Source organism: Phycodurus eques, chromosome 18 (assembly GCF_024500275.1).
Source record: "Phycodurus eques isolate BA_2022a chromosome 18, UOR_Pequ_1.1, whole genome shotgun sequence".
NCBI classification, from domain to species: Eukaryota; Metazoa; Chordata; class Actinopteri; order Syngnathiformes; family Syngnathidae; genus Phycodurus; species Phycodurus eques.
Window position 1 is genome coordinate 11,228,375 of NC_084542.1, and position 21,610 is coordinate 11,249,984.

Genomic DNA, 21,610 nt, shown 5'->3' on the forward strand with positions numbered 1-21,610 from the left:
GGCAACTGCTGAGTTGATTTAGGGCCGATGGCAGAATGATGAAGTCCTTACTATCTACCTTTGCACAAAGGTGACACTTGATGGTACTATAGTGCCACGTCGGAGGCGAGCATCGTTTTTTATTTCCGCTCGCATTTTGCATGAGTCGTTCAGAATTAAATCAGCTGTCTCTTACCAGATTGATGGTCCAGATAGGCAATATTCCATAACATTTCACCGAGCTTTAGCTTTGCCGGATAAGTTAGTACACTTATTGTAGACATTACCTCTGGTGTGCAGCCAGAATACATTGTATATTCAGTTTTTCCTCCTAATTTTGTCTTTTTCTCTTTAATATCTCGATGAATAATGCATGAGTGTTAATGACAAAATGCGGTATTCATACAGGTGTATTCAAACTGATGCAAATTAGAATTATTCAGCCTTGGCAGAGGTCACTGTTGTTAATAATTTGGTCCGGCTGGAGTATAGACCAAGTAATATTCCTTTATCTGACATTTTCAGCACGAGTCAGTGTTGGATTCTGAAAAAACGAAGAAATATCCATTTATGTGCATGTTGAGAATCCAATCACATGCTAAGATGCCAAAATACACGTGCACATCATTCATTTTACACGTGTAACACAGATTTAAATAGGTGTAAAGCAGCTTATTTACATAGATTCATGGTTAGTTACTCTGAGATAAATTAGTTAGTTTACACAGGTGTAAGACGGTTAATATACTCGTAACCTTGTCGCTTGACTCAGGTGTTAACTGGTGTGTTTAGATACATTTTTTGAACAGCAGTTCATTCACACATTCATAAACCATAAATTTACACAGGTGCAAAATGATTAATTAGTACATGATACGTGATGTCAACTTTTTATAAATTGGGAAATTTACACAGGAAAAACTGGTTGGTATAAACAAGTTGTAACTGGTTAGATTATATAGGCAGGCAAACTGGTGAGTGAAGGGATTAGTTTACGCAGTTATAAACTGCTCTGTTTCCACCGGTATAAACAAGTTAGTGCAAAGTGGTTAGTATTTCAAGGGGTTAGCTGTGGTAAAATAGTGAACTGCTTCACGGATTGTTTGTCGCGTGTATGATAAATTAAAGGTTTAAAAATGTGGCCCTTGCCTCCTTCCATTTTTCTGTTTCAGGCCCTCTGAGGACAAAGTCTGGAGACGCCAGCTTTAAAGCAACAAGTTGGATTAATTTGACATTGCAACTGCGTGTGTAAATGGGTTGGGACCTCTGCTGTATTCCCCAGCGGACAAAAGTTGCACTTGGAATGCATTAAAAGAAGGTGCCTGCTAAAAAAACAAAAACAAAACGGCAGGCTCCTCCGGGTTCGACAGCCAATTAAGGGAATAATTAAGTGAGCTAACATCTCTCTTAAATGACTGTGTGACAGCAATGAGCACATTTTAATTAAAGTGGCCTCCGGTTAGCATGTGCATAAAGCCCAAGTGGGGAATGGCTCCCTTTCAAAGGAGACGCTTGATGCAGTGCAGCGCATTACAGTTTCTTGGTCAACACGCACCAAATTGGCTATGGACTGTTGTCAAGCAGAGGAAACAAAACCAATACAATTATTATGACTCGCCTAGCTTTTCTTTTATGAGTATTCAATGAAGCGTGCAGATAGCGAAATTAAAGCGCGATCTCTGATGAAACTCCCCGAGCCCCCCCGAGTGAGAAAGCAACAAGACATCACATAAATAAGACAAAGAGATTGGAAGGGAGTCAGACGTGGAGGAAGCAGGAAGTAGGCCAGCAGATAAGAGCAGCAGGGCTACTGAGAAGCGAAAATGTCATAAATCAATTTAATATGCCCGTCAAAAGACAAGTTGGGCTGTTTTTGGCTTGGAACGGGAAAAAAAAGAAGAAGAAAAACATTGATGAAACAAGCTGATAGTTTTGAAGGGAGGCACAAGCTCAAATCACCGAGTTATGGGAGAATACAATATGTATCTGCTAGACATTAAAACTACACTAGAGCCTTATCAAGTTCATTATCTGTTCATTGTGTTTCACACTTTTTCCCAAATCTGTTTCCAACCAATTAAAACATTCTTTTTTGCACCATTACCAAATTCTTATTAACAGGTGAAGATTCAAGCTGCTCATAATAATCGGTTAAACAACTTGTCGTTAAAGATTGTGTCGATTGTGTTGAGTCATCTCGCCTTGAAGCAATCCTGAGGCAAAATAGAGTGCACTACTTGGCTGCAACTGGGAGAGTCCATTCACTCTCAACTAGTTTGCTAATGCTACGTTTACATGATGTTCATGGCGACCGTGATTGTCATGGATGTCCGGTGAGATGTTTAAATTGTCAAGAAATTCGTCCCGGCAGTCACAGTGCAGATGAGAAATTCATTTAACACATTGGGAAATAGTTTCCAAAGGCCAATTCTGACCAAATTTCTCTATTACAAATCATTTAGATTGTGTCTTAACTATCAATTCTAATCTAATCTATTCTAATTCTAATTTCTTGAAAGGTGAACATGGGGTTTTTGTTAGCTGTCAGCGAATAAAATTGCAACGATACAAAGAAAATTACGCCATTGTTCACTTTGCGTAGTGACTACTGTATATGAATTTGAATTGAACTACTGAAATAAATTTAGTTTTCCACGATTTTCTTATTTATTGAGATGTACTTGTATATTTAAGAGCTTGGACAGTATACTGACATGACGTTTAAAAAAATTTTTTTTTAGGGTCCACCACATACTGTTCCCGCCCAATGAAAGCATGTATTCTCCATTTTTAGAGGTTTGCTAACTTTAATAAAAATACTGTGGAAACTCAAAAGTTGAACACAATTTGTTCTGTGATGCTGTTGTTGTTTCTCAGAATAAATTAACCAAGTATTTAGATACACGTATAAAAAGTTAATACTTTTTAATTACCATATCAGGAAAAAAATGGCAAAATGATAACAAATATTACAGGACTCTGCCAAAACCTGCTTTAGACCCCCACTGACCTCAAATCTTACAGTATGTGCAGTTGACGTCACACAAGATGATGTTTTGAACTCCAAATTGTACCATTGAAAATGTAAAATGTTACCACGAAAAATACTACATTCATCAGGATTTCAAAGCATAAACGGTATGCGATTTTCAAATCATGTTGAACTTTCTTCACCCCAGTGAACATTCCGATTAGTTAAACAGCAAACCCGCATTGGTTTCTCAAGTTTATTTGATGTGTGGTCATCGTAGACAATGCCCAGGAACATAAGTCATGAAATGATGGCTTTTGAGAAGACATAGCATTATCGTTTTAAAAACACCCTTGTCCTCATTTACTGTATTTTAAAATAGCAAAGTAAAAAAACAAAAAGGATGGACATAAGAACAGAAGTCAGAGTGCTTCATTTGGCGAGAATGTTGATGTAAATCAGCACATCACCACTATTCACGAGGCGGGTGACCGAACTTTTCCATTGTTCAAAGTGCCCCCACAGCACACACACACACACACACACACACACACACGTAGACACCCCCCACCGCCCCATCCCCACATCGCTGCCAGGCACACAAACACAATTCAGTCCCGAGGTGGCGAAAAAGAAGCAGGCACCAGGCAAGTTGCTAACATGGCCCCTTGAAAGCAGCACACAAATCCTCTCTATGCCACACACACACACACACACACACACGTGTGGTACAGTACACAACACACAAGCAGCACGCTTAAAAAATTAAGACCGTTGGGCGGGGGTTGGGGGTGGGGTTGAAAGGGAATTAAAAGCACAACATGGTATATTAAAATTAATTGCACGTGGGACGAGATGGAGGAATTACATGGAGTGGAGTCTGGCAAAAAGAGGATACAGTACATTCAGTCAACAAAATAAAAACGAAAAAAAGGCAAATATAGAATCAAAACCCTTCCCCCAAAAACTTAAATAAAAACACTTGGTTCTCCAGTTTTCAAACCTGGGAGAGAGGAGGGGTGGTGGGTCCAGTCTTTACAGTAAAGATCCGCTCCGACAGTTTTTTATTTGTATTTTTTTTTTTTTTTTTTTTAAAAGTGTTTTCTTGGTTGATTTAAAATCTACAGACGCTACAGACCCCGCTTGAACACGCTCAGGCAGGGGAGTAGTGGTGCAAATCCTCTGCGACCTGACACACGCACAAGTGCACACACGTCCATACACACACTCGCGCACACATGCACTGAGTGCAGTCCCGTCACCCGAGGGTGCAGCTCCTTTCTCCTCATCTAGCTTGCTATGCAGGCCTTCCTGTTCTGTACAAAAGCAGCCTCCTTCCCTGGAAACCGGAGTCAACGGCTTTCTCCTCCTCGTCTTCTGATATTTTAATTGTATTTTTTTATATATTTTTTCCTCCCCTTTCATTTCTTGTGGGTCTCGAGCAGTTTGTCTGCCTCGGGGTACGTCGGGTACTTGACCGTTTCGATCTTCTCTTTGACCTTGTAGGAGGGGTAGAGGCCGGTGCGGCCCAGTTTGCGGTTGATCCCCTTGGAGTAGCCGTCCCAGTGGTTGCCGGCCACGCCGATAACGTCGCCGGGCTCCAGCGGGACGTCCTCGCTGTTGCGCGGCTGGTGCGGGTACACGGCGATCTGATTGTGGGCGTTCTGGCCTCCGAAGTAGTAGATGTCGTCCAGGGAGTAGAAGAAGGACGAGGCGTCCGGATGGAGGGTCTGCATGATCTCGTAGGCCACGCGGCACACCTGCGGTGGAAAGCAACCAGAAGTGTGATACCGTGCGGGGGGCTGTTTATAGCGGGAGTGGGACAAAATACAGTGGCGCCTTGACTTAAGAGTGTCCTAACTTACGACTTTTTCCAGTTGCGAGCTGCTGCTTGGTCAGTTTTTGTTTTGCTTTGTGTTACGAGCGAGCTTCAGATGCGATATTTTTTACTCACCCCTAAAAAAGAGTAAATACGGCGGTAACTGGGCACGCTCCAATTCAATATGGATTGAGCAAATCCTCTGAATCGATTCACCTCCTGGCCAGTGTGGGGTGCTTTGACTGTGACTGGCATTGTACGGACGGAGGCCGCACGCCATTAAACAACTACCGACTGGCGGGCAGCAGCGGAGTGAAGACGGCACTTTCGACTTTTACTGTAAATCTGATGTTTTCAGTCATTTTGGATTCCCGTATAAATCCGGAACAAAAGAAGTAGACAAAAGTAAGGTCATTTGTAAGCTGTCATGGGCAGAATTGTTATTTTCATCACAATTTCCAAGAGGAGTGTTCATAAAAAAACACATCTTTTTTCACTTTCGTACTAAATATGCACAAACAAGTTATCAAATTTTTATTTTTTATCGCTCCAAAAATTTGAGGTAACATACCACATACAGTATGTTCACATAGGCATGAAAATAAATCTTTAAAAATTGCAAACAGGGACTCTAATGATTTGTGTATTTTTACCTCTTACTGAATTGACATCAAAGCATTTATTATTATTATTGCTCAGATTTTTAATGAGCTGAACTCAAGCATTCATACCAAGTGCAGACCACCTCTGATAATTGCTTTGCCTGGAAGGTGAGTACATTCATCATAAAACTCGCAGAAAACTATGTAAAATACGAAGACACTGCTTTTATGACATCATAAGCTTTATGGGGAAAAAAAAAAAAGTGTCCTTTTATTTTCCCACTCCATCGTTAAGACTTTTTCAGATGTGACTCTGCACTATGCACATTTTCTTGAGTCAGCTTAAACATTTTGAAAACATAAATGAACATCATATACTAATGTTTGTAGAAAGACAGATTTTTTTTTTTTTTTTTTACTGTTAACTATACCTAAACATTTCTATTACAAAAGAGTGAATTATACATATTCCTTCGTAAAAGAAATGGAATAATCACAATTTATGATTACACACAACTCCCGAGGAGTGAGGGATATTCTGCTTTCGGAGATACAATGCACTCTAACTCGACAGGTGAACTTAATTTGACCTTCTCTAAATTTTTGAATGCAACCGAGTCCAACTGTTTAATGTTTCAATCATTTTTGCACATCAGGAGACCAAAACGACACCTTACAATTGATCAAAAGTACCTCGTCATTACGAAGCTCCAAACAGGATGTTCTCAGAGGCAAGGGCCCGCAGCAGCAGGTTGACACAGAGATACAGACACACTGGAAGACTCACAGAAAGGCATAGAACTGGATGTCCATCGAAATTTATACTGTAGGTCAGGGTTGTGGATCAAACAGCTGTTGTGAATCTCGCTGTTCAGCTCCTTTTTGTGCAAAAAAAAAAGGACCGAAATGGTGGACAGTTGGACATTCAGTACATTTGAAGTTCCATTCTGAAATTGAACCCGCAAGCCAAATACCCCAAACATTTTGTGAGTATAGAGTATCTTGTATATTATGTCTAAATCTAAAGCCTCATGATTGAAGTCTTTCAGTTAGTGGGCTGAAGTATAGACTAAGTGACTAACCGTGGCATACAAGCCACTTAGAGGGTTATCGGGGAAAGCCATTCACTCTAAAAAATAGCTGGTAAACTACGTGCTAATTGTCTTTAACCATGCAGGTCACGGAAAGTGATTCAGCTTTGCCTTGTGACAAACAATCAACTGTCTTCCAAGAAACCATTTTACTTGGTTTTGTTGCACAACGCATGGTTTTCCATGAAAAAGACGAGCTCTTTGACTTCTTTCTTACAGACATGTGCGTCTTTGACTTGGAAGTTATTTTTGTTCATTCCATCAAACAGCTGCTAACCTCAGCCATCAAACGCCATATAAAGGACGAGCGTTCGAAAGAGCAGCCGGTGAGGAAGATTCCAGCAAATGAAAGGTCGCCATGGCAACTGGACTCAACGTTTCTGCCGCTGACTGACTGCAAAAACTCCATGTATTTGCTTATCATTTTTGAACACTTGTCGAACATGCAGTCACTCCCTTGTTAATGAAGTAACCCTAAACCTATACTTAAAACAGCAATGTGGAACGGTTGCTCTCTTCGCTCCTACCCTCACTCGGCCTACAGTCGAGAAGTGAAATTGATTTCGCAGCGTCTGCAGTCAACGCAAGGAAAAGTTGAATGCATCACTGAATCAACAAAAACAAGAAACCTGCTTGTCACCAGCGCGACTTATGAATGTTTGAGAGGAAACATTGTTTTTGTTTAACTCAAGAATGAGTCATCCTGATCTGGATATGGAGTCTGTGTCTGTTGTAAGGAGTACAACAAAAGATGATATTTTTGGCCCATGTTGCGATCTCAGGTCATGTTACAAGCACACAACGTTTGAAAGGGAACAACAATTATTCTAGATTATAATGCTGTTCAATTTTAGTACAGGCGTCAGTTGTGAACTAAGTTCCATTTGTATGGTGGTCACGTAACCTGAATTAGTACGCAAATCGGATATGGTTGTAGTCTCGCTGTAGTCTATCCCTAACCTAAGCTCACGCAGTCGTAAAATCATAATGAAAGTAAATATATGCGTGAAAAACCCTTCTAAAATGTATGGCGTTAACTGAGCGCGCCGTCTTGTGCTGCGTGACGATGTATTCTTACGGCGCCGCGCAAACTACAGTGTTCCGCCGCGTATTCGCGAGAAGCGGGTTCGCCTATCCGTGGATTGGATTCGTGGTCGTGAATTACTCGCAGCAAGGCACAGTCCATATCCCCCGCGAATAATATGAACAGTGTAGTTCATTGCGCACCGCCCGTTGCCTCAAAACGTTGTATGTCGGTAGCGCCGTAAAGGGAGGAGCCACTTGTACCACTTGCCAAGGTCTCGAAAATATGGTCTGAATTAGGGTGCACTGACCTGTGAGGAGAAAGTGCACACCAAAAAGTCGGTCTGGGAAAGGAAGTGGATGTCTAGGATGACTCCTCTCAGAGAGTTCTCAGTGTAGCGGTTGTGAAGGCCCGCAGACCACGAGATGGAGTTGTCGCTGATGAACTCATAGTCAGGATACCTAAGGAGGGCAGCAAGGAAGTAACAAATAGTCATAATGGCTTTAAAGAGAACTAAAATCAGCGATTAAAGAAAAATATGTGTTGGAGACTGACTTTGTCTTGGCTTCCTGCAGCAAGGAGGGGTCATCCGTGGCGAGGTAGACTCGTTTCTTGTCCACGTGCACACGTCGGGCCAGATGTTGGAACTGCTCCTCCACATGTAGCATGTACTCCTCGATGGGGTGGAAGGCTGCCTCCGTGCCTACTTTGTCTGTCCTCCTCACATGGACGCTGCGCGCACGCAGGGACGGAAAACATATTTAGAATGATCCAATTGTTATGACGCTTTTGTTGACACGTTTTCAGTTTTGACCCTCTGAGAAATTCCAATAAGGAATTTCATGAACCTTACTGAGGACGGATTATATTCTCAAAAGAAGATGTGGTCACTAACAATTTGTGAACAATATTTGAGAGAAATAGGGGAAAAAGTCGCAGATGCCTGAGTTCAGCTCATGAAAAATGGGAGTAAAAACAAAAGTGTTTTGCTCATATTTTTGTTCAGTGTATTTATATGTACCATAACACAAACACCAGGTTCCAATAAGGTCAGTTTAAAGTCGATTCATTGATTTGTATTCCTCTATTATACATACGACTACCCACATTATGATCACTTGCGCAATCTAATGAGATCCAATACGAGACCTAATAATAATGCAGGCAGCACGGCTGTGTATTGATTGGTGCGTCAGCCTCTGTGTTTTCTCTGGGCACTCCGGCCGGCTTTCTCTCACATCCCGAAAAATGCACGTTACGTGCATTCTGCCTCTCACCCGAAATCCAGCTGGGATTGGATCCAGCTTGCCTGAGACTAATGAGGACAAGCCTAATAGAAAATGTATGCTTCACCTTATAATAGTTTTTGTTTATTTTGGGTGTACCTTGTGGTGGTGTAGGACCAACTCCATATTTTTGCTTCCAGCAGGTGTCCCGATACTTTTGTCCCCAAAGTGTCTGATGAACACCAGGATAGCGCCACCCTTCTACATACTCCCTTCCATTTGCGCAGTGGCAATATCCTCATATAAACTATCAAATGAATAGCAGTGATAGAAGGTATTTGCAGAGGCACAGGCTTTGGCATATGTAGGACAAGTCAGGAGGAGAAATAAGCAACACTCTTGTTATTTCTGTGTCATTCCTTCCAGCAATCCAGGACAAAGCGGGAGCCGACTGGATATATGAAGGTGATAAAACAAAACAAAACAAAACAAAACAAAACAAAACAAAAAGAAGCAGGCATGGGTGAGAATGAACATACGTCCTCTCCTGACACAGTCGCATGCCTCAAACTGATGGATGTCGAAACCCAATTTTTTATTCCATCCAGAACTATTACATTACGAAAGCAGCCAGCCACATCTCTGTATTGTGACTTGTGGCCTCGAGGAAGAAATGAAAATTGCGAAATGTATTAAAAAAAAAAAAAGAAAAAAAGAAAAAAAGAAAAAGTGGGGGCTCATTTGTTATGACACATTTGCAATCATGATGTTTACGGCTTCTTACCCAATTGGCTAATTAGCTTGTGTGTATTTTCACACCATTTAATTCATTTGTTTTCCGTGCACAGTTTTACAAGTGATTTAGAGGCACAATTTACGACACGCTCTTGTAATTTTCCTCATGGGATGAATAAAGTATTCATCAATCTATCACTATCAATCTAGCTGTCTAATAAAAATGCAACCTTATAGGAAATGATGGCCATCGAAATAATTCATTGCAGGGTCCTAGTCATAGTCTTAACTGTAAAAACATTTACTTTGCCATAAGTTTATTCGTGTTTCAATTCTTTAAAACAAAACAAAACAAAAACAAAAAACATTCAAAAAAACGTAAGAGTCTACTTGATCACAAGTGATGATGCATGTGGTGACGCTGGGTCCGCTGAATTACTGGTGTATAGCGAACCCCCCGCTACCCGCGGTGGTTACGGACCAAGCTCCGACATGAAAAGCAAAAATCTGCGTGTAACTAACACCACCACTAAAAATGTTAAATGCCGATATTAATAGTTTAAAGCCTAAATATACCAAACTATGATCCCAGAAAAAAATACCAATCACTACTTCCACCACTGCCAATGTGATGCGGACCTTTCTTTGCATCATCTTGAGAAGTTTACCACACTGCTTTCCCCAACATAGATACCACAAGGCCTGCCTGTCGGACCGCTACTGGAAACTTCCATTATGCTGCTGTTTGCTGTTAAAGTATCAGCTGGTGGCTATCGCTAGCTACTCCTCTGCTAACCTGGTAACTTACAAGGAGCAGGGCCAATTGGCTTGGTTACAGAAACTGCAAATAGGTGAGTTTTTCAGTGACTAGCTGTTAGTAGGCCCGGTACACGCAAAAACAATCGGCCTGTTTTTGTGCCGATTCTGCCCCTTCCCGACAAAGCACGTCAAACACCAGACAATCTTAAATCTTATTAAGCTTGTCCTTAGGTCTGATGTGTGTGGATTCGTCCCGATTTTAGGGTCCGAAACAGGTCAGGGCCGACCATCTGATATAATGAACGTGTTCAATATTTACGACCAAAACGCTTCATGTGTGTGGGGAACAGCGACTTCTCTCGAGTCATGACGCCGAGAATGGCGGCGTTGAACTGAATGTCAGCTAATCAAGCAGCAAGGCTGACGAATACGGAAGCGACCGTAAATGAAAACAAACATGTCTTACCGAATTTCATTTTATGTAGAAAACTGGGTTCCCTAGACTGCAGAAAAAGACATGTTCAAACTTTGATTTGTCTCACGAGATTTGATGGAATTATGAACTCGGCGACGTTAGAATACAGCAGTTCCACTGTATAAATAACTACAGTATGTATGCAATGAACAAAAAGTTGTTTTGAGTCTTGCGCCAGGTAGCTGCCAAGTACAACCATCTGTGTTGGGCCACAGACAGCTTCCTAGTTAATTAAAGAGATGCCACCAGCTCCTCCTGCCTCCAGGCCGCCTGACACTTTTGGGGAAAGGAGTTTGACGTTTTGTGAGAGCGAGAGAATAATAAACAGGCCGGGCCAGAGATCTGGCCGTGAGTATCGGAAGGAATGACCCTTTATTTAGGTGACATATAAAAGGAAAAAAAATGGTCTAGATCTCTATCACTTCCACCCCTCTTCTCCTTTCCGAAGATGCCACACCTGAGCTCGCACACAGCAGCCCCGGTCATTATTTCAAAGCACGCATCTCGATTCAGACAGAATACTGGCACTGAGCACAAGCATACTTCATAGACACCCACACAAGAGATACGCTTGCATGTGCGCTCCCCCCGCCCCCCAAAATAAAAAAAATAAAACCCATATACACCAAATAAATCTTTTATTTGCATGTGACGTCAGCACTTTGGAAGGCGATCAAAAGGATTTAAACATCACTGGGCTTCTCGTCATAGCAGCTCTATGAGTCTTTAGACAGATACACTATTGTCTTATTCAGTAGTTGCATGATGCGCTGGCTAGGCTGTGCAGATTAGAGGGGGGGGGGGGGGGGGGGGGGGAATAGAAATAAATCCAAAAAAGCACTTTGCGGTTATGTAGCCAATTTCCACTGAATATTCATCTGGCTCATGTGTCCTCATGTGCCCGCTATGATTATTCTTGCTGCACGACTGTTAATAATTCGCAACAAGCATGGCTCAGAAAAACAGGAAGAAGATAAAACTGTGTTACTCTAATGATTTACACAAATTCAGATGGGTGCACCTATTTGGTCGTAACATTCATAATTCCACCAATTTCTCTCAAGTCAGCGTGATGTAAAACCACTTCAGAAGTGCATCATTTTTTTGGGGGGGCTTTTCAACAAAAAACGACCAACCGCAACATGGGAAGAACGCGAATAAAGAAGTGAGATAGTTGGGGCCTTCTTTATCTATGTAAAAACTGTTTTTTATGTCGGCTTGATTGTCATGTGTCTGAGATCTAATATGGTGTTTTATTTAAGAGGGTAAACCACCAGCACTCTCAACTTTCACCTGCTCTCACACTTGTGGGTCTTTTCCACACTCTTCCCCACACTTTAGCCCACAGTCGCACAAGCAGACACACATTATTATCCCCCACCAGAATGCTGACAGAAGCTTACAGACACTTTGCTGCTACATTAGCTCATTGAGTGGATGTGTGAGGATGTGAGGGGAGAAGCGATCAAACCTTTTCTCAGCTATTGAGAGGGAGTGTACGGTGTGTGTGTGTGTGTGTGCAAGGTGTATGGGTGGCAGAGGAGACACAAAGTAGAGTAACAGAGATGTGTGGAAAACTATACGAGAGCCAAAGGCTCGTGAATACAGATGTGTGCCAAGGGGAACGTGAGGGAGAGGGGAGAGCGGTCTCTACAAATCTGAGAAGTCTTGGCGGCAATAACAAATGAAATGCAAGTCGCGATCAGAAATGAGTCAGAAAGTAGAAAAGAAAGAGGAGATAAAGGAGAGGAGAGTCAAGGAGCGCTCAAAGAGACGGTAGCTGCTCTGCTCAACGAAAGGCAAAGCAAAGGCAGTCGGAATATAACAAGAGTTGGAGCGAAATGAGCGGAGCAGGAGCCAGATGGGAGCATGATGAGGGAGGATCGCTTGCAGCAAAACCATAGTTGTGAGGGACCAGTATGGTTCGCCAAGAGTGTACGAATGTGATCTTTGAGGACAACTAAGTTGGGATGGCTTCACAGTCTTTGTGTTTAATTTCAACTTTTGCCTTCCCCTGTAGTTGGAGACTGGTGGAGTCTCATGGGACAACGTGAAAAGTTTGGTCTATCTCAACAAATGTGCTGAAAGTCAGTTACATGTACGGTGCTTTCTCGTGACTGCGTGCTCTGCGCTCATCATCATGCGCATGGGTGTGAAATGATAAAATCTCCCATCTGGCTAAGCGAGCAGGTTACAATAATAGCTGATGCAAGAAGTGCAGCATAAAGAGAATAGGCTTGCAGGCAAAATGCAAATGTTCCCTGAGTTGGGCACATGGGTGCCATGCAATGAGGAAAAAAAATGAGGACAGAAAAATCCGTCCATCCGTCCATTCATTATCTCCTAGACTCCTGGTCCAGGTTGCAGCAGTCTAAATTGAGATGCCCAGGCTTCCCTGTCCCTCGGCCACATCCTCAAGTTCAGCCGAGGGTCAGCTCCGACACACTGTCCCTTCAGTGTTCCCTAGTTCTGCCCTGAGGTCTCCTACCGGTTTGACAGGTCCAGAACACCTTGCCAGGAAGACAGATGTTCTGGAGGCACCCAAATGAGCCAACTGGAATACCAACACTTGCTCCTCTTGATGTGGAGGAGCAGTGGTTCTATTCTGGCTCCTTCCTGGATGACTGAGCTCTTTACACTCCCTGAGGCAGCTGGGCCCCAAACCTTTTTTGTCCCAAGGGTCACATGAAGACAAATTATGATGGACCAACATAGAGACAAATAAAAACAAACTAATTAATATAAAACTCACCATTACGCTAAATGTAGTTGTTGTAATTAGTGGGAGCCCTGCGCTCATTTCTCCTCCATGAACCGTTCCCATCTTGAGGTAATCTTTTATTCTTTCAAAAAAACTCCAAAGGCTTTTTCTTTTTTTGTTAGGGCTCCAAGTGCGGAAGCAGTTTTGATGCCTTCATTGCCTCATTTGCGAGCAGAGCAGGTTTTGGCGCACGGGAGTCAACGAGCAATGAACCTGTACTTTAACTAAGACTGCCCATATTGACTTATTTTGCCAATATTGTCTGATGTTGTCTCATTATTTGTTCCTCTTTTTGATTAAGCTCTCCGAACATTTTTGCTAGCTTGTGGGTTTACCCCCCCCACCCCCCCCACCCCCCCGCCCCTCCCTCCCATCGAGTGACCATAATGAGCGTTTTGACAGAGGCACCTCATTTTCAAAAAATAAATAAAATGAAATTCTCTCTGTCTCTGTGCGGCCCGCTACCAGTCTGTGGCCCGGTGGGTGGAGACCCATGTCCTAAGGGATTCAGCCAGTTTTAACCGCCACCTTGCAAAGCTTGTCACCATAGATGAGGGTAAGAATGTAAATCAATGCCTAAATTGAAAGAATTAAATTTTGGCTTGATCTCTCTTTTCACCATGACAATCTGATACAGCAACCATGTTACCACCTGAGGCAGGACTCCCAATCCAAAGGGCAAAATCGATGACGGGCTCTGATTTGAAGTTGCTTCATGCAAATAAATTAGTAAAGACCTAGGTCCAGCATGGCTCAGGTTTGACCTGAGGTCTGCTCCCAGTGGTCAAACTTGGAAGAGCTTGCCAAAGCGACAGCAGAAATCGACAAGAGCATAGATTTGCATTAAACTTGTCAAGCCGTGGCACATGTGCCAAAAAAAAAATCCATTACATTTTAGTGGAGGTCTAAAAAAAACACTGGAACTCTTCTATATTGGGCAGGACTCACTCCCAAGCAGAAGGGCGCAATCCATCCTTTTCCGAAAAAGAAACATGGGCTCCGATTCGGAAGTGCTGAGTCTCAACTCGGCAGATTCAAAATAAGTCAATGAACCACTCTTGCAAAGACGTTCTATAACATTTTCATGAGGCTACCAGTCAGAACCACATTGGTGGTTAGCAGCTACAGGTACTCTTATGCTTTGTCCAGAAATTCTGTCCATAAACAGCTGTAAATAATTTCCACTTATTTGTACAGCTTATGTAAGTTTACCTATAGTGCACATATGAAAAACTGATATCAGAACTGAAAGCTGCTGTCACAGAAACGCATTACTTCTAAATGGTTTCATCATCCAACACTAGGTTTTACAATTCTTTAAAAAGCTGGTCATGAATACACTTCGAAGTTATTGAAAGAGTCTTATTAAAGAACATGTCTGTTCACTAAAGAGAAAATGTAGTTTGGGGCTAAATTAGTGTTATCTTTCATTAGCAGCACATTAAGAAGAGGGTGGTTTATGTGAGATTAACTCAAAAACAGACAACAATTTATGCAACTCAATTACATGTTTAATAACTTTTAGTGGAGTCACAGTGATTAATATAGACAATAATTATATGTGGGGAAATTCCATTGCTGGTTTTGGTCTTTTAGCAGCAGGTATTGGCAATAATTAAACAAACAAGGGAACCTGGTTATTTTCTAACTGACAAAGACTGGAGCAAATAATAAAAAAAAATGAACAAAACCTCAATTTCTGTTACATTTACCGTAATTTCTCGTGTATAATGCGCACCCATGTATAATACGCACCCCCTAAGTTGACTTTAAAATTCTGGAAAACCCTTCTACCTATGTATAATGCATTTTTACAGTGCATGATTTTGCTTCTACCCATATGATCAAAACATGAAGTATTATCTGTATTTTTTTTCAAAGAATTATTCTGAAGTTAAGCACTTGGTTTGATCCTTTTTTTTATTATTATTATTTTATTTTTTACTTATTTGGAATTCACAGCCCTACTTTTATTTAGTAAATTAGAAAACACACATATTTGCTCATATGTTTGATTACCAAGGCAGAATTTGTAAGATGGGTACAATTCTTTAAAGAAAACATGAAGGACCAGGCGAAACACATTTAATTTTATTTAATGGGATTCAAATTAGTGGCACGGTGGACGACTGGTTAGAGCGTCAGCCTCACAGTTCGGAGGACCCGGGTTCAATCCCCGGCCTCGCCTGTGTGGAGTTTGCATGTTCTCCCCGTGCCTGCGTGGGTTTTCTCCGGGCTCTCCGGTTTCCTCCCACATCCCAAAGACATGCATGAATTGGAGACTCTAAATTGCCCGTAGGCATGACTGTGAGTGCGAATGGTTGTTTGTTTGTATGTGCCCTGCGATTGGCTGGCAACCAGTTCAGGGTGTACCCCGCCTCCTGCCCGATGACAGCTGGGATTGGCTCCAGCACCCCCACGACCCTAGTGAGGAGAAGCGGCTCAGAAAATGGATGGATGGATGTGATTCAAATTAGGCAGCACGGTGGACGACTGGTTAGAGCGTCTGGCTCACAGTTCTGAGGTCCGGGGTTCAATACCCGGCCCCGCCTGTGTGGCTTTTCCATGTTCTCTCCGTGCCTGCGTGGGTTTTCTCCGGGCATTCCGGTTTCCTCCCACATCCCTAAAACATGCATGGTTGGTTAATTGAAGACTCTAAATTGCCCGTAGGTGTGACTGTGAGTGCGAATGGTTGTTTGTTTATATGTGCCCTGTGATTGGCTGGCGACTAGTTCAGGGTGTACCCCCGCCTCCTGCCCGATGATAGCTGGGATAGGCTTGTGAGGATAAGCGGCTAAGAAAATGGATGAATGGATGGGATTCAAATTAAACGGTCAAGCTTTTCAGAAAAGCATTATCATTAAACATAACCATAAAGAAATTAATGATGGTTGCTGTTCAGTCATATTTAAAAAAAAACAACAACAATATTTCACAAATTCTGCCAGGGTATGTAAACTTATCAGCACAAACGTACATATATGCAGTCATACGTACCCCTGTCATATTGGAATGAAAGTTTAGGCTACACCTGTTTCATAACCACTAGATGGCGGCATACATTGATAAAATGTGATCGTTCCCCCCCCCCCCCCCCCCCCATTTCCCCCCCTATACCTATGTATAATGCGCACTATTGACGTGACAATTTTTTGGGGAAAAAAATGCGCATTATACACGAGAAATTACGGTAATACTATTGCATTAACCTAATATTGACCTCAGCAAAAGCTTCATCATCACCCCGAAGCTATGTCTTTATTTGCTATTTACCAGGCCTTCTGTTTGCTTTGAAACGCTGATAGGAGCCCAATAGAAACCTTGTAAACAGTTCATGAAAATTTGCTCATGAATGCAATAAAAAGCACGGGGGTGAGTGGTCTTACCCAATGATGGGGTGTTTAAAGCCCAGTTTGGCAGTGGTCTGCCGGATCTCCTTGTCTAGCCAAGCCTGGGGCCGCACCAGATACTTGACAAACTGGGACACCCACCAGACGGACGGGTCACCGTGCAGGCGGTGCAGACGCGGCGCCAGATCCTCGGGGATGGCCAAAGGCAGGTAAGGGGGGCGAGGGTGAAGACTGTCCACTATAGGCAACTCCACAACCTGGACATCCTTATCGTGGGCCTCTCCTGCAAAGACCATGCGTTGTACATCATGACTATTTATTAATTCTTGAGTAAACCGTTCTACTCAATACTTGATGTGTGAATAGAAGCAAATAGAATACAATAGAAGCAAAACTATGAATAAAATAATATCAAAGTCCTTGTAAAGTGTTTAATAGCTGGGGGCACACCACACAGTAAAACACAAGATGCATGATATACTGTACTGTAATTTAAGGTGTATTTGAACTAATTTCTACAAAACCTATAAAAAAAAAATTGACAAGACAAAAAGTATTGCTGGGCTAACCGTTTGTTTGCTAGTTTGTTAACAGGATTGTCCATGAAATTTTGCAGAGCTGTGGCACAGGCAAGAACCCATTCAATTTTAGTGGATAGCTCTAAAAAGAATGGAGATCCAAAATCTAATTTCACCTTTTTGGCACTACAGTTTACATTTACTAGGGCTAAGTGGGCCAGGTGACCAATCAGCTTGAGCAAGACTGGACTGGACAGAAACAATATACATAAGTCAAATGGATATTCATGCCTTGTTGAAGGTCTTTGCACTAATTAGTGTGACTGAGTGATAGGTCGATAGTTGGTCTTTCCCAAGTGCTCTTGCTTTAAGGCAAAGGTAAGTTCCTCCGAATCAAAGATAGTTGGGCTGTGGAGAGGATGGTGGTGGTGGTGTACTTCTGGTGGGGTGGGGGGTGGTCAGCCATTGGCGCCCTCAGGCTGAGTCTAGATTGGCAGATGCCGTGGGCAAAGGGTTGAGCTGGACTGATTATAAAGGTCACCTCTCCGGGTAGCAAAAAACCTTGGGCCACTGCCAGAACTCTCTACATTCACATCGTCGCCAACTGTATGACCATGTATATGTACATTTAAGTGCACGCACACACACTTGAAGACAGCACGGGCATGCATGCAAAAGGGAAAAACAGGTGGCCCAACAGTAACAACTAGTCGGGAGCCAATGAAAATAACAGTAAACTGCAAACACAAACATGCAACCCTTGATAATCTCATTTCACCAGCAGGGATATGCCTGGAAGACAACCTACACTATCTTTCTGTTATAAATCCTTGATAAAGTGTGTATGTGTATCCCACATTTACATATGATCAGGTTTGAGGCCGTCGAAGCACCAGAGACAAGTCCTAATACAGCTATAAACAACATCTGCACACTTCCTAAATAAGCGGCAACAAAAAGTGTGTAAAAACTGCCTTCAACATGATGGGTCCATAAAATCATGTTAGGGACAAGGGCAGAAACAAAATGAAGCCTCAATTTGGGTGTCGCAATGCTGAATTATGAGGCAAGTACAGAATTGAAGACGCATTATACAGTGTTAAAAAGTAACTTAAAAATTGCTGGGGGGTGTTTTTCTTCAGCTGGAACCGGGGCCTTAGTCAAGGTGGAGGACATTAAGAACAGTTCCAAATAGCAGTCAGTGTTAGCTCAAAACTTTTAGGTTTATGCTTGAAAGCAAAAAAAAAAAAAAAAAAAAATTAAAAAAATAATAATGAAATGTCAGTGAAAGGTTACAGGAACATCTGAACTTTATTTGGAAGTAATCCGAGACACTTTAAATTGTCGCAGGTGTGTGCTGACTCCCATTTAACAAGAGTTTGAATGTGATTGGGTAATTCTGAAACCACCACATCCCCTTTTATAAGATGATGTTCATAACTCTACAATCTCAGGTCTTTATTTTCACGTTACCGTTTTTTAAGCATTTCAATTCTTCTTTAACTGAGGAGTATACTGTATGTTATAGGTCACATTACTGGTGGAAAACGTTTCTAAATTATTTACTTTGGCTATTTTAACAGGGGGTGTGTAAACTGTGTAAAAGTACTTTATATAATAAAAGTTAAAGTTAGTCAAAGTGCTGTTGTACTATTATGTATCATAATTCATGGAATGATTCCTGTCCAACCAAATTGCTTGGTCGGAACTTACTATTGTGTAAATATATGTAGTACTATAAAAACAAACATTTGCTTTTTGACAAGAGATTGGTTTACTTGTATGACAAAGTTGGCATGAGGCATACAAAGAGGGATGAACATACAGTAGCTTCAAGACCCGGCACAAATGGACTGATGTTCCACCCACAGCCACTCAATTAGATCCAAAAGCTTTCACCTAGAAGGCTTCATACATATTTCAGAAGCTGAATCCAAAGAGACAAGAGTAACACCGAGCAACAAACATGATGGTTCTCCACTTTGCAAATGAACTCAGTCAGATCCTCCATGGAATAACCCATCTTCTAATTATGCGTTGCCCCTGTTCGCCTAAACATTCCCAAGTAAATCAAGAACTTTTCACATTCAGTTAATGGGTCGGCCGGATCCGAGAAACTATTTGTTTGATCCACACAACAATTTTGTAACTGTCCCAAGAAGATAAACCAGTTGATACTTCGAAAGCCCAATTACTTCATCATAGTGTATAAGCTCAATGGTGGAAGTGTGAGTTGCTAGCATCCAGGGCAAATCAAGTCATTGGGCCCCATAACACATAGAAAGGTAGAACCTGGTTTACGATGGTCCCGGCATATAAGTCTTTGAGTTTACGAAAGGTGCAAAATGAAGTTTGTTGGTTTGCGCAGTAGTGTAAGAAAACGGCATGCGCCACAAAAAGGCACGCTCAGTTACCGCCGTACTTTCTGTTTTACATTTGATTATTTAATATTTAAACCCTACAAGTTTTTGTGTATTTCACCGCCATAGGAACGGAACTCCGTTGTTAGTAGTTAATAATAATAAGAAGAGAGTACTAATTCAACTTTTTCAATTCACCTAACATGAACGTTTTTGGAAATTTGGGAGGAAGTCGGAAAACACAGAAAAAGACACGCAATGCGGACATGGGAAAACATGCAGATCTCACATAGGAAGGTTGAGTTTGTAACTCCAAACCTCATAACTGTGAGGCAAATGCGGTGCTACCCACTACTTTATGGTATGAATACTTAACCATAAAAGTGCTATTTCTTAACAACGTACTATTCTAATACAGTTTTATTCTATTTTAACTAATAATTAGTGTACATTACTTTATGAAACTCCAACCAAATTTCCAAGGACAAACTCTTCCCTTCACCATTGTCACTCTCCAGGCTAGTGAATTGCATGTTATTTCTACTTTAATCCCATCTTTTTATGTTTTGTTTTCAGCAATTTCCCATGCGCAGGAAGAAACAAGCAGGTCCCATAATGACTTTTTCGCTATCTTTGATTCCGACCCCCTGAAGCTATATGTTTTCCTGACGAAAATACCCAGTCACAGATGCATATACAATTCATTCCTTCAGCCTATAAATGCCTCACATCCTAGGGGAAACTCTTTACAGAAAGTGGGTTAACAATATAAAGCTATTTAAAAGAAGGTGGGGCGTGAATAAAATTCAACTGGGCTTTTTCCAATAAAACACCGACCAAATCGGTTTCGTACTGTGACAATACAAAGAATTGCTAAGTATAGGGTATAAGACAAGGCACACGGAGAATAAGGACACGCATTTGAAAGGGAACATTAACAACACATTCTGCATATTTAAGCCCCTGGCCTCATTTTGCAAAGATCGCACTTGCCTACTGTTAATGAAACAGACACGACAATAGGGACTAGTCAAGCAGCAACAGGCTTACATTAGCAAGGCCAATGTGTCACTAGTTCCCTGCGGTGACCAAGACAACCTGCTTCGAAAATCCCCAAAACACATAAGAATGCAGGATGTATGCAATGAATAAGCTGTTGGTTCGGGGCAGCCTGATGGCGTATATGGATCTATAGGAGGCTGTAAAGACAGATAGTGGAGAAAGAGAGAGCAGATAGTCAGAAAGGACATATGAAAGGCGGCAGAATAAGAGAGGCAAGGGACCCCGAGAGCAGCAGATAAGAAGGAAGAGCCCAGGAGAGCACGAGTCAAATGAGTTGCTGGGAGAAAAAACGAAGCGCTGAAAGGATGCGGCCACGAGAACAAGGAGGCAATGAGAGAGAAAGTGATAGCGAACGAGACCGAGAGGCAGCCACTGCCTGATAGTAAAACCTCCAATTCACTTATCGCCTTTTGCAAACGTGTCAGATTTGTCAGTTGTGGAGATGCAAACTTTTTTTTTTTTTTAGTGTAAGACTGTCTAGTAACCATATCAACGTCTTCTATTCGTAACTCAATACTTAATAAATGATTCTGCTACATGCGCAACAGTGGTGTAACCTATTTTATCAACGCATCGATCTTTTGTCTGAGCAATACCGTTTAGCTGTACAAATGAGTTGAAAAAAAATAATTATGTCTTACCGAACTGCCCATTTCACATTTGTCAGGCATCAGAGCCACTTTAAATTCCTCTGAGGTGTCAACACCAGTTTAAGAAGGAGGGATTCTCTTAAAATGTTTGTTTGCCTTAGGCAAACAACTCTGTTGATCTGTGCAACACTATATATATATATATTTTTGTTTTTTGTTTTTGGGGGGGTGGGGGCGTAAACACAACCTGTGTGTAGACAGCAGCGCCTGTCAATCCTGCTGTAAAAC

At 41.9% G+C, this 21,610-nt stretch overlaps 1 protein-coding gene across 4 annotated transcripts in view; it reads right to left on the reverse strand.

Moving 5' to 3' along the window:
• Positions 1-2,441: 2,441 nt before the first annotated feature.
• fut8b (fucosyltransferase 8b (alpha (1,6) fucosyltransferase)) overlaps positions 2,442-21,610 on the reverse strand; it is a 114,033-nt gene continuing 94,864 nt past the window's right edge. For 3 of the 4 annotated variants that reach the window (XM_061704895.1, XM_061704896.1, XM_061704897.1), the window contains exons 7-10: positions 16,829-17,075; positions 8,042-8,218; positions 7,797-7,947; positions 2,442-4,710 (exon numbers count right to left, since the gene is read on the reverse strand). In XM_061704895.1, the coding sequence (XP_061560879.1) occupies positions 4,372-4,710; positions 7,797-7,947; positions 8,042-8,218; positions 16,829-17,075 (914 nt within the window). In that variant the 3' untranslated portion in view covers positions 2,442-4,371. Of the gene's footprint in view, positions 4,711-6,064; positions 6,250-7,796; positions 7,948-8,041; positions 8,219-16,828; positions 17,076-21,610 lie in introns of all 4 variants that reach the window. The other variant, XM_061704898.1, reaches the window with a different exon arrangement.